The sequence below is a fragment of the Canis lupus genome, chromosome 24, assembly GCF_011100685.1.
Source record: "Canis lupus familiaris isolate Mischka breed German Shepherd chromosome 24, alternate assembly UU_Cfam_GSD_1.0, whole genome shotgun sequence".
Taxonomy (NCBI): domain Eukaryota; kingdom Metazoa; phylum Chordata; class Mammalia; order Carnivora; family Canidae; genus Canis; species Canis lupus.
In genome coordinates, this window is record NC_049245.1 from 26,404,595 (window position 1) to 26,424,209 (window position 19,615).

Genomic DNA, 19,615 nt, shown 5'->3' on the forward strand with positions numbered 1-19,615 from the left:
CTGGCTTGAAGCCTGTTTTTGTAAATAAAGTTTTATTGGAACACAGCCACACCCACTCATTTATATATTGACTATGGCTGCTTTTCACTTTAGCAGTAGAGTTAAGTAGTTATTAAAGAGACTATCTGGCCCAAAAAGCCTAAAATATTTATTCTGTGGTCCTTGGCAGAAAGTTTGCTAATCCCTGCTATATAAGGTCCACACTCATTCAGGTTTCTTTTCCTGACAGCTGTCTCTTGCTTCTGCCTAGTATTTCCTTCCTGTGCATGACTGCATTGAGGAAACAGACTTTTCCTTGTGATTCCCATGTTATAAATCCTGTAGGTGAATGTACCTCCTGGTAAAATTAGTTCCACTCAAAAGAAAGAGGGCAGGCATTGGGGCTAGTTAGCCCAAGTTTTTGATTCTGGTTCTACCTCTCTGTGAAAGGGGAGTTATGATGCCTTCCTCACAGGATCTTTATTAACGGTGAAGTGAAATCATATTATGCCAAGTGAGTGGCCCATAAAAGCCCCTTCAAGTGGTAGTTATCATCTCATCATCATCAATATGTTAAAACTATTTATAATCTACTCAGGCAAATTCAGACATTGCTTAGTGCAGATACTGCAGTGTATAGAAGGCTGCAGTATCTGTAGAGAAGGGGATGCCTGGGGATGAGAGAGAGCAAATGGGGAGATACAGTGGAGTAGTCTTGACTAGTAGAGGTTTTGTATTGTGAGGTACAGGAGGTAAAATTGGGATATTAGGTAAATGTTGAATTTTGGTAGATTAGAATGCAGGAAGAGTGGTATCTACTGGTCATTTTCAAAGTTATGTGGAACTGTACGATTCAGTCTAAGAGAGGATCATGGAGGATTGAGCAGCTCTCCTGTTAGCCAGAAAGGTACCTTTTTCTGTCTCATGATTTGGAGTTCCATATGGATTTAGATTGAGCACATAGCCCCAGAGGTGTTCTCTGCTGATGTCCTGAGTTTGAGGGGACATTGGTCAAGGCTTAAGATGTAGATTAAAGCCATCCAGATAACTGCCGTGTAGTATGATTTGGAGTAATTGCATGATTGGGCCAGCTATGGCTTTATGTTTATAAAACATTCTCTAAAGTCAGACTGCTAAAAAAAATTAAAAAAAAAAAAAAAAAAAAAAGACTGCTTGGCTTTAAGATCTTGACTTCAGAACTAAACAACCAAGTGACCTGCGCAGTTACTGAACCTTTCAGAGTCTGTTTTCTCATCTGTAAGATAGAGATAATTGCAATAGTCAGCTCATGGGTGATGTATGTTAGGGTAGTTAGCATGGTGCTGGCATGTAGCGAGTTATGTACTAAGTATTAGTGTTCAGTTAGCTTTATTATATAGTAGAAGGGTTAGTGTACATTGACATTTTTTCTCAAAGTGACATCCCTATTGCTTGATGTCTAATTAACACAGAGTGTTCAACAGATAGTTGTTGAATGAATTGTAAATGTTAGCTTATTAGAAATGGAAGGTCTCAAAAATGTCTGTTGATCAGAAAATAAATGAGTTTATCATATACTTCACTTTTTGAGTCATTTTTGGAGTGTGCTGTGGTGATTGTATGATGTGTGTATTATAAGCAATGGAAGGAAGAGAGTTGTATGGACGTTTCAAGCTGTCAAATTGCCTTATTAGATGTGCACGCTAAATAGATCTATTGAGGATAGTCTCCATTACTGCCACTTCCATGTGGTGAGATGTGCCCTGCTCCATTGTTGTTTTCAGCTGAGCAGAGAGAAATCCTTTGGTCCTCCTAGATGCACCGAACTGGTTGATGTCAAAGATCCTTAAGGGAGATTGTGGTTATTTTGTCCCAGGAGATTTTAGCAGCGAAACTGAGAGGAATAGGGCTTAATGAGAATATGAGACTACAAAGCAGTTTTAGGTACAGCAGAGTATGGAATGAGAATGGTGATTTTATAGATATTGCTCAGCTTTCTGTAAGATTTAAGAACAGTGAGGGGGAGTTTTATATTTATTGTCATGAAAATATGAAGAAAATATAAAAATATGACGGATATATACTATGGCAAAAGTTGTAATGTAGTATTTGAATGACTGGAATCAATGAACACTAGGCAGTGTGTATAGGTTGTCAGACAATCACACACTTTCCCGTCTGTAAAAGGGAATAGTGATGACTATCTTACAGGGTTGTTATGGGGATTAAGGGAGATAGTAAATATAAAGTGCTTAGCTCAGTGTCTGGTACATGGTGAGTGCTTTTGAAGGTCAGTATATTTGTACCATTCAACAAGTGGTGAGTCTTTGCTGAGAGCCGAGTACTCAGCTAGTTGCTAGGCATAGCAGACAGTCAGACATTCCTTCAGGCAGCAGTTATTTATGGAGCATCTGCTGTGTGCCAAGGTTTATACTAAGTGCAGAGAATACAACAGCTCATTCTCTAGTGGAAGGTACCCTGATAGTGAGACCAGGTGTTGAGTACAAAGGGATACCTAGTGTGTAAAAAGTCCCAGATGTGTGGTGTGTGAGTCCAGTAGAGGGAGCAGCTTGCTCACTCTCTTGCTGAGAAAGCTTTCTATAAGACCCTACCTTGTGCAGAGTGGTTGCTATTTGTACTGGCTGCTGCACGATTTAGTCAGTCATTCAACAGATACTTAGTGAGTTTCTGCTGTGTGTTAGGCACTGGGGATTTAGTGTCGAACAGTGAGAGAGAACCTCTGCCCTCTTGGAATGTATACTCTAATAGTGGAGATAGGCATTAGTTATATAATCAAATAGATATATGAATATTTTTAACAATGGTAAGTTTTATGAAGGTGAGTTATGGTATTATAAATAGGGGACTTTGACCTGGTTCAGGGAAGGCTTTCCCAAGGAAATCTCTGAATTTAAATCTCACTCTATATCTTCCTAAATTATAGCTTCTTGAGGGCAGGGACTTTGTTTGTTTTATTTGTTATGCAGCTCCAGTGCCTAGAGTAGCACCTGGCATGTGGTAGGCACTCAATAGCTGTTTATTAAGTGAAGAAAGAGGGATGCCTGGGTGGCTTAGTGGTTTGGCGTCTGCCTTCGGCTCAGGGTGTGATCCTGGGGTCCAGGATTGGGTCCCGCATCAGGTTCCTTGCATGGAGCCTGCTTCTTCCTCTGCCTGTGTGTCTCTGCCTCTCTCTCTCTGTCTCTCATGAATGAATAAATAAAACCTTTTTAAAGGTTTTAAAAAATAAGTGAAGGAAGGTATGATTGATCTGAATTCTAAAAGGAAGTAAGAGTTAACTGGAAGACAGGAAAGAGAAGGAACTTCAGGCAGAGGGAATGGCAGGTGCAAGGTTCCTGTGCGGGTAGGAAGCAGGTTACATTTGAGAGACTGAGAGGGGATGGGCTGCATGTTGAGCAGACAATAGGAGAGAGAAGAGTGGGGCCAGAGAGGAAGGTGGGGGCTAAGTCTCAGTGCCTTGGCAGCGACAGGAAAATGTTTGCTTTTTCCCTGAAGAACGGTTGATTTTAAGTAGCAAGTATTAGGATCCATTTTCATTTTTGAAAGGTTTCTTTCCTGTTCTGTAGAGGACAGATTGGCAGGAGAATTTGGGGCAGGACTAAACACAGGAGGCATACAAAAGACTTCCAGCTTTTGCTGCACAGGTGGATGATTGGGCCACTCAATAAGACAGGAACACAGAAAGAGAATTACGTTTGCTTGGGCAAGATCATGAATTTGGTCTTAAACATGGTGAGCTTGAAGTGCCTTTGTGTCATGTAAATGGCCATTGATTGAGAGAAATTGGGGCTGGGGCTACAGACCTGAGACTGTCTGCATAGAGGCTCTGGATGAAGCCATCGGTGTGAATGAAATGGCTCGGGGAGAGAGAGGAGGGTTGAGAAGTGGGCCCAGGAGTTGATAAACTCTAGGGTTGAACCATCAGGTAGACAAGGATGAAACTAAGGAGCAGCTGAGAGTAGGACAAGAGCTAGGCAAGTATAGGGGAGTCCTCGGGGCAAAGGGAGCGAATATTTCAGAATGAAGAAATGATCAGTTCTATCCAGGGTTGGGGAGGGAGCATTAGAAAGTATCCTTTGGCTTTTCCAATTCTGAGATTCACTGGTAGAAAGAGAAAGAAGGTAATAGATGGAGGTGAGGTGGGGAGAAAGATCAAGGAAAGTTTATTTTAAAGGAAGTCTTGATTGAGTTTTGTTAACTGTGTCATGGTAAGTTTTGTTACTGTGTCAGGAGTTACCAGTTGAGAGGGAGAAGTTGAACTGACAAGGTGGATGGGCTTCCAAATGGAGAGAACAGCCCCTACTAAGCCTGGTGGCTTAAAGGTGTTGGTGGAGAGTCACTTGTCCAGGACAGCTGGAGCAGAGGCGTGGGGTGAAGTGCATATGAAAAAGGTGGGCCCAGTTACAAAGGATCTGGTGCCAGGGCTCTTGCCAGGATTATGCCTTGATAGTACAATGCTGTTACAAAGTCTGGTGAGATTACAGTGTGGCCTGAGAGGAGTTAAGAGGAGTTGGGAGACGTTAATAGAGGAAATAAGGGAGGGGTAAAGGCAGAGGAGAGAGATTGAGCCATCTTTTCTTGACTCCTGATTCTGTTCAGGGAACTGTAGGGAAGAATGGATAGAGAAAAGCACTGATGTTCTCCACTCAAGAGGATGCTTAGATAATTGGAATATTAATATAGGGCACGAAAAATTAGGGAGGAGCAGATAGGGAATGGACATTTAGGGGGTGATTTGCAGGCTTCAATTGGCAAGTTGAGTCTGGAATGAGGACAGCTGAGGTCAGAGTAACAAACCCCTGGAAGTGGCCAGTGGAGGCCCAGCATTGGGTGGGTTGACTGAGAGTCCAGGGTGTGTTTCCCAAGGCCTCCTCTCACTTTCACTGCCGCTGTTAAAGCCAAGTTGTCACTGGGAGCTTCAAAGCCACTGACGGCTGGTATTGTTTACCTTGATTTGGCTGTCCAAAGAATTAGAATTGGCACGTTGCTAGTTTTCTTCTAGGACAAATTACAGGTTGTACAGCTCAGACTGGAGCTGGGCTGCCTGGGTTTGAATTGTAGCTCCTCCATGAAGAGCTGAGTGGCCTTGGACAAGTCACTTTGCCTCTCTGATGCCTCAGTTTTCTTGTCTGTAAACTTAAGATAACAGGAGGACCTAATGCAAAATGAGAAATGCATGTAAAGCGCTTACAACAGTGTTGACACATTTAAGTGCTCAAAAAGTGGTAGCGAGGACCATAATTTTCATTTTGGGGTCTTGGATGCTGTCGTTCTATTGTTAAAGCACCAGATGGCGACAAAGCACGTCTTACGCTTACCCACATTCTACGAAGGGATTTCATGACTAGATTGTTTTCTTCTTCAGATCCCTAATTTGTTCAGTATGAAGTATTTCTTTCTTTGGTCTCTTTTGAAGTTCAAGCAAGCAGGCTCTCAGTTCTGGTTGAAACTCATTTTGAGTTTCATTTACGTTTTGAGACTTACTTAAATTTTATTCATAAAATTAAAAAATAGATTTTTGGTTAAAGTAGCACGTGTGCACAGAAAAATATCAGATAACACAGCACAGCTGTTAGTGGAAAGTAGCAACCCGTTTTGTGGCCCACCTTGCCCTACACCCTATCCTCTTCAGAAGCACCTACTTTTAACTGTTTTAGTGCCATTTAATTTTGAATAGCCGAATTTTATGTCACCTCAATCAAAGTATTTAGTGATATAACAGTTAAGTAATATTTCTTGGGGTTTGTTACAGTAAGAATAGCATGGGTTTTATTATGTGCCTACTTTGTGACAGGCACTGTGACTGAAGTTCATCAGAGTCTTTGCTCTTAGGTAACTGGTCACTGGGGGAGCTGGAATTCAAACCCAAGCAGCCTGGCTCCACTGTAGTTAGTACAGTATTGTAAGCACTTTGGGGGAGCACTCTGGAGGGAAGGAAGACTTCTGGCCTAAACTGGGATGAATGTCAGTGAAGGCTTTTTGGGAGAAGTGACATCTGAGCAGAGATAAAGATAGGAGCTGGTTGGGCAGAGAGGAAGGACAAGGGAAGGATGCTCCTCGCATCGGGAATAGTAGGATCACATATATACCAAGACGAGATCATGGTGTCTTTGTGTTGCTACAGGACGATGGAGGGTAAGATTTGGGAGTTGGAGGTGGTGTGATAAAGCTGGCACTGAAGTAAATGTCACTCATGAGGGCATTTTATGCTCTATCAGAAACTGGGATCTTGTTCTGAGAATAATAAGAAACTACCCAAGGGTTTTGATAGCAAAGAAACATGGTTGCTTTTGTATTTTGTAAAGATCACCCTTGAGTAGTCAGTATGCAGAATGGACTCTGTGGCTTGAGACCAGTTAGGAGGTGATTGTATCGATCTAAGTGAGAAATAAGGCACTGAGAGAAGCCAGGGGATGGGGATTGGGTTTGAAAAACAAGAAGGGAAATAAGTTCACTAGGTCTGTAGGGTAAAGGAAAAGTTCAGAATGATTCCTAGGTTTCTGCTTGAGGTAGTTGGGTACATGGTGATGACTATCTATACATGAGCTGGAAAGTCCAGATGAAGAAATAGGTTTCAAGCTTATTTTAGATGTGTTGGGGAGACACATCTTCAGTGGAGACCCCAGTGCAATTAGAATCAGAGGAGACACTACTGTTATGTAGATTTGTCACCTTCACCAAGTAACTTACTACTTCTAGCCTCCATTTCTTTTTCTGTTGAATGAGAATGATAATATCTACCACAGGGTCCTTAGGCGTTCATTAAAAGGAAGAGCATCATAAACACCTAGCACAGGTTATGGCCAGAGCAGGTGGTCAATGGGAGTAATTTCTTTCCTTTTTTCCTAGGGTTCAGGACTGAAGTATTTGAGGTTTGTTGCTCTTGGCATGAACTCAGCAATTTTGTGTAATATAGTGTTCTATGGAAAATGTCTGCTTAAAACATGAAATCTTGTGTAGCTCATACTTTAAGCCATCATAGATTGCTTAGAATTTTATCATCAAAAAGCATGTACACTTTCCCAGTCTCTGTGTATATCACCACTGATCACTGACTTTCTATCCCTACTTAGAAAGCGTGCGCTTTCATTAAATCAAATCTTGATCCCGGCAATGTGGACTCCCTTTTCTACGCTGCCCAGTCCAGCCAGGCCCTCTCAGGGTGTGAGGTGAGTCCAGCTTCTACGTGTATATTTGTTTTAAACTATAAAGTGTAGCTTTAAAGAGGGAGAATCATGTCAAATTAACTTTTTTTTTTTTTTTTTTTTTTTAACAATGAGAATCCATTAGTGTGGGTGGAAATTCCATTCTTACTATTTTATTTTTAAGAAAATGGAGTTTATTTTTTTCCTGAGTTTTCACTTTTCGTGGCTTTTGCATAACTTTTCCCTAGAGTTGCCTCTCTTTTCTGGGAAGCCTTGAATTTTTTTTTCCATCTCCATTTAACATTTAAAAATGTTCAAAGTAAAGGAAGAATACCCCTCATACCAGATTTCTGGAAATCCATTTAATTGAACATAGGGGAGCCATATAAGTAGACAAGTGACTTGCCAGAATTTTTCCAAAGGTGTTGCTTTCCATTCCTACAGACACCGAATTCTGGTGTCTGAGGAGTTGAGGGGGAACGATCATGTGCCCCTCAGTGGGACGGGGAGAGGGGTGGCTTTGGCAGTTACTCTGCATGTTGTTTGCCACAAACTGCCGGCACCTGTCCTAAAACCCTGTGTCTGCCAATCCTTTCTTAGATCTCTATTTCAAATGAAACCAAAGATCTGCTTCTAGCGGCTGTCAGTGAAGACTCATCTGTTACCCAGATCTACCATGCCGTGGCAGCCCTCAGTGGCTTTGGCCTTCCCTTGGCTTCCCAAGAAGCTCTCAGTGCCCTTACTGCCCGCCTCAGCAAGGAAGAGACTGTGTTAGCGTAAGTCATCATGCCGAGCGCTTCTCAGGCTTCATTTGTGTCAGAGACTGTCCTGAAAGAGTTCGTTCACCAGTTCAGCAAATTTTTTCTGGGTGCCTGCTGTGTGCCGTATGCTCTGCCAGGCGGTGTGGACCCCCTGTTGAACCAAGGCAGGTGAGGTCCCTGTCCTGTTGGGCTCACCCGGACACCGTGTTCCTCAAGACACTGAGTCAGAACATAAACACACTGCCCCATAAAGACAGAATTGCTTTTGAGGTGAGAGGCTGAAGCAAGGGTGGGAGATGACCAAGGGAAAGTAAAACCAGCGCACCATGTGCATCTTCCATTGAGGCTTGGCCAGGGCACGGTGAGCTGTTAGCAGTGGTGGCTCTGCACCAGAGGAGGGCTTACAGGGTCCCCTGGAGTTGTGAGAGACAGCATCCAGTGGGAGAAGTGGGTGCTCAGAGGGGAGAGAGCATGCTAGGAATCAGACTCGACTACACAAAAGGCTTGAAGCACCTCACAGGGAAGGAACTTGAGCAACTTTCCTCTTGGTTATAAATTTAAATGTTGTAGCTGACTTGAGGATGACTAACCTTAAAAGTGATACTATATTTTGTTCTTTGTCTTTAGCACGGAAACTCCTCATTTAAAATGGTGTATGTATTTTTTTGTTTTGTGTCCCCCATTTGGTTGCAACCCCTGAAGAGGGGAGAGCACCTGACCTCCTGTTAGTTGTTGAGCAAGAGATTGGTGACACCAATGCCCTGTTGCAGAATAAATAGTTCACTTGTTTCCCAGGTTTCTTAACTGGATGCTTTGTTAAGGGCAGGACTCACAACCCATTGCATTCTCTCTGCCACTTACACCCTAATCATTTTCACATGGTCAGTCATCAGTGACTTTGCGGCTACTTTTCCCAGGGCTGATGTTTCGTGTACGCATGGCCCAGTACTTGGTCCTGGGGTCCTTTGGTTTTAGGTCATATTATTTTGATCCCCTCTCATAATCTCTTGGAGGAGATCCCCAAGGATCCCCAGTGAGATCCCAAGTCTCATGTCATGATATCACTGTCAGTGCCTCAATCTGATGCCACCTTCTACAGCAAATTCTTTCCATTTCCGTCCAAGCAAAATACCTCCCTCAAAAATCCCAGAATGGGAAAAAGTACGAAGAAAGGACATCCATTTGGAGTAAATTAAATTTGGATTTAAACACCAGCTCTATTCCTTCCTTGCTGTGTGACCTTGAGCCTCCCTGAGCCGCATCTGTAAAATGAGACCCATAATCCTTACCTCATAGAACAAATGTCAGGATTAAATTAAATGAGATAATGCATGTGAAGAACCGAGTGCAGTGTGTGGATCTTAGTGGGCATGCAACAAAAGCTATTCCTCCTCTAGAGCACTTCCTTCCTAGGTCCCTTTCTTAGGAAGTTATTTTCTTGGTTGTACTGTGGTTATTTCTATTTTAGGTTGTAAGCTTCTTTATTTGTGATACAAAGTGTGGTGCATGGTAGGTGCCCCACAAAGAGTTAATGAAGGCTGAAATTATACTTTGATGTTTCTATTCTCTTGTAGAAAGCTTGCAGGTAGAAAGAGCACATGCTTGGGATCGGATAGAACTGTGTTCAAATCCAGACCCTTCTATTTGATATATCTATGACCATAAACAGGCTCTTTAGTCCCCTTACACCTCAGTGTTTTCATATGTAAAACAGGGACGATGATATTTGTCTCCTAGGGTTATTGTGAAGATCAAACTAGCAGAATGCCTTGTATAACATTACTACCAACTTGCCCTATTTAAGGAAATCTAATATAAATTAGGACTTCTAAATGGGCCTTCTACATTTAAGTAGACTTATTCTAGGATATGAATGTCCATAAACTTGTCTAGAATGGAGAAAAAATTTGTAGGTTTGAATGAACCATCTGAAAAGATGCCGTTATGGTCTCTCATAACCCAATTTCTTTGAATCATCTGCTGTATATTAGCAAGACAAGATCGGCTTTCTTAGTGTTTGAATAAAGTACTCCAGAGGCAAAGAAATTGCCAACTGGGAAATAAGTAATTAAAGCCAGTGACAAAACTTTTCAAAAGCTAAGTGGATTAATTTCATTCTTAAAAACTTCTGAAGTTGTTACCAGCATGACATTCACTCGTTCTAAAGAGAAAAATGATATCTTAATTGAAAAGTTCTTTCTCGGCTATCTTAGCAGCCTTTTCTGGGCTCAGCATTTATCACAGGCAGATGTGGGATTTTTGTCTTGTTTGGAAATTCAGGCTTCATTTTCTCTGGTGCATTTTAACGACAAGCATCCCATAGGAGTCTTTGAATGCTTGGAGCTTCCCTGCCCATGAACTGTAACTGCTCTGTTTTCTAGCTTGTCATCTTAGCAGGATTGGTTTTCCATAGAGGGAACCTAAATGGTTATGATCTTAACGAAAGCAGACAAATTCTCTCTCCACTCCCCCACATGTCGACTGATGGACAAGTGGTTTTACACGAAGGCCTGATCACCTCTTGGGAAATAAGGGACCTTTCTGGGATTAAGCAGCAGTTGCTTAACCACCAGGGGTCCTCTGCTTTCTCCGGAAAAGCACTACGTATATTTTCCAAGTTATCTGCACTAAGAAAATAGAATCTAATAAAAAAAATCTTAGGTGTGCATACCTACCACATTCTACTTTCAAAGTTTATCGTATAGAAAAATATTTATCAAAAAAAAATATATTCATCAGTGGATGAAACTACATGAGCAAGCCATAGAGAGAATGAAGTACTGAGACATGCCATAGCATAAGTGAACCTTGAAAACATGATGTGAACTGAAAGGAACCAAACACAGGTTACATAGTGTATGATTCCATTTATAAGAAATATCCAAAATAGGTACATCCACAGACACAGATGCAGATTGGGGTTTGCCAGGAAGCAGGGAAGAAGCTGCTCAGTGGCTACAGGGACTAATGGGAACGTTTTGGAACCACATAGAGGTTGTGAGATAAATACTAAATACCACTGAATTGTTCACTTTTCAAATGGTTAATTTTCTTACGTAAATTTTACTTCAATTTAAAAATAGAAAGAGAGCAATGAATGAGGCTTGTCTGTTACACCACAGCATGGCCTGGCGTGACGTAATGTGTATCCACTGGAGATTCAGTGAGTAAATTGTGGTATATCTAAGCCATATGGTACTACGTCACAGTTAATAAGAGTAAAGTACATTTATATGTACTCATATGGAAAGATGTATACATTATGTTATTAAGAAGTTGGATAACAATTATATTTTAGGGGTAGGTGTTCCAGGAATTTAAACTTTGCTCTTTAGTAACGTGTTGCTTGAATTTTTGACAAATACGTGCTTTTATGATCAGAAATAAATGGTAGGGAAAGAAGAAAGAGAATAAATTCTGGTTTCAGGACCAAATTCCTTTTATGTTCTTTCATACCTGAATGGGTAGGAGTGGCTTTTTTTTAGGTCTCTCAGTAGGGCCAGGATAGCACAAGCATTGAACAATTAGCAAGTGTTTATAGCACACGAATCTGGTTTCAGAAAAGTTGCTCCAAGTTCTTACCCAAGAGTCTGTATTTGTAGCTTGCATAGTATTTCTTTGGTCATGGAGTAAGAAAAGTAGAAAGTGAACAAGCAGCTGAGTTCTGCCTAGCACAGTACCCTGTACAACATATGCCTCGGCTTAGTGGGATTCTGTTCTCCTGAAGAGCATCTCTCTTCTAAACCTAAGTAAGTCTTACTCAGTATTCTCTATGTGATGCCACAGGAACAAAACATGTTTCCAGAGGAGCGTGAACTTGTGCTCCCTGTCTTCTCTGTGCTCACAGTACTTACTTCAGGTCAGGGTGCCTGGACTGCCTCCTCTTGCTCAGGATCTTTGCAATGCAACAGCCTTTTCCACCTGGATTGTAATTAAGCTCCTTAATGGCTGAGACTGCCTCGTACTTCTAAAGAAAAGAGAGGGCGGGGCAGCCAGGGTGGCTCAGCAGTTTAGCTCCGCCTTCAGCCCAGGGCCTGATCCTGGAGACCCGGGATCAAGTCCCACATCGGGCTCCCTGCATGGAGCCTGCTTCTTCCTCTTCCTGTGCCTCTGCCTTTCTCTCTCTCTCTCTCTGTCTCTCATGAATAAATAAATTAAAAAATATATTAAAAAAAAAAAGAACAAGAGAGGGATATTCCTGAAAGTGTTCCAATACAGGAAGGAGTGAGCAGATGAAAGGAGACGACATTTGCCAGTCACCTCTACTCTTTATCTTCCAGAACGGTCCAGGCTCTGCAGACGGCATCCCACCTGTCCCAGCAGGCAGATTTGAGGAGCATCGTGGAGGAGATTGAGGTGTGAATTTATTTTGCCAAATGAATTCCCCAGCTCCTGTCTTTGAAACCCTTTAGAAGAGTCTTGCAGTTAGACAAGCATGGTTTATTTTGGCCAGTTAAATTTCTTCTCATATCCATGGCACATTACATTCTTTGTATCAGAGCAGTATGTCCTGGGGAATATTCTTTAGGGTAGGATAGTTACACCACCAATTAGGTAACAAATTACTTTCCTAGCCTTTTGTAGTATAGGCTCACAGTCACAGATTTTAGGCCTAACAAACCTGAAAGTCAGATTATTATTATTATTTTTTTTTTTTGGCTATTTACTACTTTGTAATCTCAGGCAAATTATTTAGTGTCTGAGCCTTGATTCCTTGTATGGTGGTATAGGAACAGGTAAGGTTCTAAAGTACTTGATACATAATAAGTGCTCAGCAAGTGGTTGCTGTGTTTTTTTTTGTTGTTGTTTTGTTTTTTTGGTTTTTTTTTGGTCGCTGTGTTTTTAGGATTACTTTATCCTTTCCTTTGCCCAGGACCTACTGTTATGCAGAGACCACCCTCATGGACTCTGCATAGTCAGTAATGACAGGCAGTCTCCCCGCCCCCAGTGTCTTCATTGGGTGCCGCACAGGCACATGCACTGTTTTATCATGTTACCCAGCAGCGGAGTGTATGTTTCTTCATCCTTTAGAACACTGAGTAAGAAAGAGAAATGTTGCGCTCTGTGGGTTGTACCCAGACGGGTGGCCATGGAATCCATCTGTGTCACGATGCTTCCTAGGTGCCCTGCAGCCTGGAGTCTTCAGTGCCATGACTCCAGCGCTTAGACTTCAGTACCAGGGGTCAGGGAAGGAGCACTCCCAGAGCTGCAGAAGATACTGTTCTCTTCAGATGCCTGTGTGATATACTTTATTCTCTGCCTCAGCATCTTATTTGACAAAGTGCTAAATGACTGAGGGGTTCTCCAGATTTAGAGTGAGATTTCTTAGAACTGTCTGCATAGGGTACAGTGGTTTACGTATCTCATTTCTGTTATCACTTGACTTTGTTCTAACAGGATCTTGTTGCTCGCCTCGATGAACTGGGAGGTGTGTATCTCCAGTTTGAAGAAGGACTGGAAATAACAGCATTATTTGTGGCTGCCACCTACAAGCTCATGGACCACGTGGGGACTGAGCCATCCATTAAGGAGGTACCTGACCATTCTCAGATGTGAAACCTGAAGGCGTTGTTGCTTTAAGTAGGGGAGGGTATGTCATGAGGTGGTGACAAGAAGGCCACATGTATTACTCTTGTTTCCCTTCTCTTTTCTTCCTGGTACTCTTTACTGAGTGACAAGAAGGCCACATGTATTACTTTGTTTCCCTTCTCTTTTCTTCCTGGTACTCTTTACTACTTGTCTCTTGAGTGATTTCCATGTTGGTGGCCCATGCAAACCCTCCTTCTCTTGAGAAGTGCCCTGCACTTCAAACTGCTTGCTCGCCTCCCTTCCACCTCATCCTTGGCAATGACTAAATCTTAGTTAATCTTTGCTGATTGACATAGTTCTCTGAGAGGCATGTGTGTCTACTAGACATCTCTCAAGAGTTAATTCTTTTTTTATCTTTTCTTTTTTCTTTTCCCCCTAAGAAGAGCTTGTTAACCTGAAAGAACCTCTGGTTGGAATGTGTGTGGGAAGTCTTTTTAAGTCGGACCCTCTTTGTACCCCTTGTTTATGAGGTTACCCACCCTTGAGCTAAAGGATTTAAAATACAAGCTGCTGTTGCTTTGATTTTAGGAGAGATTTAGGGATGCCTGGGTGCCTCAGCAGTTAAGCCTCTGTCTTCGGCTCAAGGCATGATCCTGGGGTTCCAGGATTGAGTTCCACATTGGGCTCCCTGCATGGAGATGTTTCTCCCTCTGCCTGTGTCTGTGCCTCTCTCTCTCTGTGTCTCTCATGAATAAATAAATAAAATCTTTTTTTTTTTTTTAGTTTTTTAGGAGAGATTTGGATTCCAAATTAGAACTTACTTTTTTTTTTTTTAAGATTGTATGTATGTATCTATTTATTTATTTATTTTTAGATTTTATTTAAAATACAATTACAGGGCCACCCTGTATTTATTTATTTTTTAGAGAGAGAGAGAAAGCATGTGCAGGGGAGGGACAGAAGCAGAGAAAGAAGCCAAAGCCCCTTGCTATGGGAGCTCGCCTCTGCGACCCTGCTGGATGTGACCAGAGCCAAAGGTAGATGTTTAACTGACTGAGCCTCCCAGATACCCCGTAAGTTAGAACTCTGGTTTCTTGGGGCACCTGGGTGGCTCAGTGGTTGAGCGTCTGCCTTTGGCTCAGGTCATGATCCCAGTGGGATTGAGTCCTGTTCGGAGTCCCCACAGGGAGCCTGCTTCTCCCTCTGCCTATGTCTCTGCCTCTTCCTCTCTGTGTCTCTCATGAATAAATAAATAAATCTTAAAAAAAAAAAAAAAAACAACTTTCATTTCTTTTATGCATTTTGAGTTCTGTGCTGAGTTTCTTCAAGTAAATAGTAAACAATTATCTGTCTTGGGTAATTTGAATTAATTTTAGATTTTTCTCTAGAGGATATGACCTTATAATATATTCATGTATTAGCATTCTTCTGTTGTCTTTGGTTCATCCTAAATGTAGAAGATCTGGAGATACCATACTCTCTTAATTTCTGTTATGAGTGAAAGCACAGGAATGTGGGTCTTAGGGCAAAAATCATTTAGGAACTTTCCTATAAGTAGCACAGTAGATGAATTTGCAATATTCTACATACACAACTTAAACTTTTTCTTGCTTTATTCCCAAGCTTCTACTAACCAGGTATTTGGCTGGTGTAATTTTGCTGTCACTGCTTTTGACATAACCATTCTAGTGAACAGTCACCCATTTTAACATGTCAACAGCCTAAGTGATGGAAAAATGTAATTGGTACAATTAAAGAAAATTATTTCATGTCGGCTGTGAATAACACCGTCGGGAACAAGAGAGCTCTTTTGTTAGATTGGGAATTTTAAAAAAACAAAACTGATTGAAGTGGAAAATGTTTCCTCTTAAGCAAACAACCTCCAGAATGTTAATAATGCCTTTTAGGTTCCACTTTTTAAAAAAACTGCTTTTAGTTTTCTTTTCTAAACAGCCCATTAGTTCTTAATGGAAAGTTATTTTAGTTTCTTTCTAATGCACGTTTTTTCTATAAGGTTTGGTCTTCTGAATTCAAACTCAGCCCCAATATACTGCTCGAAGAGGGGTTGGGAGGGAAGTTAGCTTAGCTGGGAGGGTAAGAGGAATCTGGAAAGAATAAGATTTATTCTGGAAAGACTTTGGAGACAAATAAATATATGTGTGAATTTTGATCTTGTTTTTTTTCCCCCCGTTATAACTTGTAGGAGTTACTTAACCTTTTAACCTCAGTTTCCTCATTTGGAAAACATTGATTATATCAATCTTTTCCAGGTTTTTGTCAAGATTTGAGTTCATGCGTGTAAAGCACCTGTCACAGTGTGTGGCATATAGAGTAACCTGGGACATAAGGTTACTGTTGTATGTATTTTGTGATACACTTTTATATCTCAGTAGTCCTCCAAAAGTACCTTGTATTGGTACAGGAAGCATTCAATAAACCGTTGACAGATAAATGCATGAATTTCAGTTTGAACTAGAGGATGGAAAAAATAACAAAGTCCAGATTTTAATCTTAAATGCAGAATATTTGGTTTTCACCCCCTCTACCAATTCAGATTTATGGTGAAAAGATCCTCCGTGCGAACACCAAGAAACAGATAAGGAATGACTTGAGCTAGTGGGGAGTGAGAGGTGGCTCTCCCATCTTCTTACCAGAGGAGAATCTCAAGCTTCATTTCCCTTTTCTTTCAGGATCAGGTCATCCAACTAATGAATGCAATCTTCAGCAAGAAGAACTTTGAATCACTCTCAGAAGCCTTCAGTGTGGCCTCAGCTGCAGCTGCGCTCTCTCAAAATCGCTATCATGTGCCAGTTGTAGTTGTGCCTGAAGGGACTCCTTCCGACACTCATGAACAGGCTATCCTTCGGGTAAGTCCCTGTTGAAACTGGGCGGCTCTGATCGCGGTTTCCAGTTTGAGGCTTTAAGAAATCTAAGGGCTGGTGGAAACCTGATTGTAACCCTCTGAGGACTTCCCCATTAAATGTAGAGCAAGGCTCATTTCCCATAGCCTAGAACTGGGGATATGACCCCTGGCTGAACTGGTCACAGAACCCTTCAAATCTATCTTTGAAAAGGGTTTTTTTTCTAGAAGATTTTTTTATTGTAAGGCTTGCAAGAAATTAAATGCCAGAAAATTGTATTTCCAGGGTCATAACACCAGATGTATAGATAGTCTTGCTTTTAAAAGGCATTTTCCAGTACCAGAACTTTCTAAATATGTTGTTTAAAAACCGCTTTTCAAATTCCCTAGTAATTCTTTGCTTACAGTTGTTAACACCAGGTCTCTTTCTCCTGCTGTTGGCAGTATTTCTTTCTGCCTTTTCGTAGCACATACCTCCCGCTCACTCAGCAGGAAGCAGAGACTGCTTTTTTATGGTGACTCTCTGGAAAGAAGAAATGTACAGATCTTTTTTTTTCTTTTTTTTAAAAGATTTTATTTATTTATTCATAGAGACAGAGAGAGAGAGAGAGGCAGAGACACAGGCAGAGGGAGAAGCAGGCATCATACAGAGAGCCTGACGTGGGACTCGATCCAGGGTCTCCAGGATCACGCCCTGGGCTGCAGGCGGTGCTAAACCGCTGTGCCACCGGGGCTGCCCAAAATGTACAGATCTTAAATACACATAGAGTTTTCATCTCAAGTGGGTCATTTGTTGCCATTGTTTGGAATCTTATGAAGCTAACACCTTCATAAGAAATTAGCATTTTATTTATGTCTAAACATTGGGGTTCCACAGAAGACAGTTCCATCGGTTCTATTTTGATGGCCTCTTCAGATATTCTCCTGAAAAAGTGCTATTGCCTCTCCTCTCCTTGCTTACAGTCATACCCTATCAGCAAAGGCTGGGGTGGGAAATAACCTGATTAACATAGTTCACTGTGAGTCTGAAGAGGGCAGCTAAGAGAGCAAAGTAGAAGTATTTGCTTTGTAGCTAGATAGGCTGGAGTTTGAGTCCTAGACCAACTACTTAACTGACCATGTGACCTCAGTTTCTTCATCTGTAGAGATTATGCCATCTATCTCAGATGATTGATAAAGGAGGATGTATATTAAAGGGCCCATCCTCATCTGAAGAATAAGTGTTGGACAAGATCATCTTTAAGGTCCTTCCTACCTCTAACGTTCTATAATCTATCCCAGTACCAATCTCCTTGTATTTTGTGTCTGATTCCTGAGAGATCTTAAGCCAAAACCAGTGATGATGTCCTGAAATAAGGTGTTTCTTCCCCTGCAGAGCTGGCTGGCTCCCTGTGGATAAAGCACCCCAGAAACAAAATTTTGTACTCCTTCAGCCTTTGTTCCTACAGATAATTTTAAATTTTATTTCTAGTTGCAGGTCACCAATGTTCTATCTCAGCCTCTGACTCAGGCCACTGTTAAACTAGAACATGCTAAATCTGTTGCTTCCAGAGCCACTGTCCTCCAGAAGACGTCTTTTACCCCTGTAGGGTAAGTCTTGAGCTTATTTTTATTTTTTTAAAAAGATTTAATTCATTTATTTATTCATTTATTCATAAGAGACACACACACAGAGAGAGAGAGAGAGAGACAGGCAGAGGGAGAAGCAGGCTCCATGCAGGGAGCCTGATGTGGTACTCGATCCCAGGTCTCCAGAATCAGGCCCTGGGCTGAAGGTGGCGCTAAACTGCTAAGCCACCCGGGCTGCCTTGAGCTTATTTTTGAAGGGTGCCAATAGACTTGTTTTGCCTTCAGCAAATTAATATAACCCAAATTAATATGGGCATTATGAAATATACCCAAACCAAATTTACCTAAACTTTGGTTAGGTAAATTTGACTTACTAATATCAAAATTCTATAGTTATATAAGAAAAGGATTTTTTTTTTTAAGATTTTTATTTATTTATTTATGAGAATACACAGAGAGGAGAGAGAGAGGCAGAGACACAGGCAGGAGAAGCAGGCTCCATGCAAGGAGCCTGACGTGGGACTCGATCCCGGGTCTCCAGGATCACGCCCTGGGCTGAAGGCGGCGCTAAACCTCTGAGCCACCTGGGCTGCCCAAGAAAAGGATTTTTAAAGCTGAAAGAGGCCCCTGGCTGGCTTAGTCTTGATTTCAGGGTCATGAGTTCAAGCCCAATGTTGGGTTACAGGGATGACTAAAAAAAATAATAAACTTAAAAACAATAAAACTAAAAGAATTTTTAGTTTTACTGTTACCTTCCCTATCTATTTCTAGTTGTCTCTGTCTTGTCATGGTGGTGTAAGTAGCCAGTTTTAAATTTAAAACTGTATTCTTCTGATGTATGAGTAGTCCACGTTTATTGTGGAAAAAATACAAAACTACAGAGAAACCCAAAAAATAAAATATGAATCACCCATAACTCTACCACCTAGAGATAACTTCTGTTTATATTTTGTTATCTTTTATGTCAGCCTTTGTTCTATGCAAATAAATAATATTTTGATTGAATTAGAATTATGTCTATAAAATGTCATGAATGTTTATTTCCCCCATAGGATTAAATAGGAGGTCTTTTTTTTTTTTTTTTTTTTTTTTTAAGATTTTTATTTATTTATTTGAGAAAGGGAGCATGAGAGAAAAAAGTGAGCAAGCACAAGCAGGGCCAGGAGGGGAAGGGAGGGCAGAGAGAGAGCCTGATGTTAGTGGAGCTTGATCCCATTACCCCAGGATCAAAACCTGAGCCTAAGGCAGATGCTTAATCCAGGCTCCCTTCAGTCTTATTTTTAATGGTTGCGTATTATTATATAAATTTTAGAAAAATTAAGGATCAATTTTTATATGAGACTTTGTTAAGTGTTAAATTGGTAAGCTAATGAGACCAGGAACTCTGAGTTTTAGAGTGAATATACATTTCTTTCTTTTTTCTTTATTTTAAGTAAGCTCTAGGTGCAACATGGGGCTTGAACTCCAGGCTATGAGTTCCAGAGTCTCATGTTGTACTGATTGAGCCAGCCAGATGCCCTGAGAATATGCATTTCCTAGACAATGATAAAGATACACAGGCAGTATGTGCAAATAAAAAGCAAAATCATCTTTAGGAACAATGAGTGGAATGGTAAAAGACATTTGGGATTTTGCTATGTACTTAGAATTAATTCTCTACCTTTTTTCTCCTTTAAAATAAAAGTTATTGATATTTTTATAAAAGTAAGATATGACATTTTTAGGAAATTCACAAAACACAGGAAACTAGGAATAATACAAAAAATTACCTACAA

General features: G+C 41.1%; 1 protein-coding gene across 3 annotated transcripts in view; it reads left to right on the forward strand.

Moving 5' to 3' along the window:
* The window catches only part of RPN2 (ribophorin II), a 57,866-nt gene that overhangs the window by 8,595 nt on the left and 29,656 nt on the right, over window positions 1-19,615 (forward strand). For all 3 annotated transcript variants that reach the window (XM_038572265.1, XM_038572266.1, XM_038572264.1), the window contains exons 3-8: window positions 7,050-7,145; window positions 7,722-7,897; window positions 12,163-12,238; window positions 13,280-13,414; window positions 16,102-16,278; window positions 17,743-17,861. In XM_038572265.1, coding sequence (XP_038428193.1) covers window positions 7,050-7,145; window positions 7,722-7,897; window positions 12,163-12,238; window positions 13,280-13,414; window positions 16,102-16,278; window positions 17,743-17,861 — 779 coding nt within the window. The remainder of the gene's footprint in view (window positions 1-7,049; window positions 7,146-7,721; window positions 7,898-12,162; window positions 12,239-13,279; window positions 13,415-16,101; window positions 16,279-17,742; window positions 17,862-19,615) is intronic.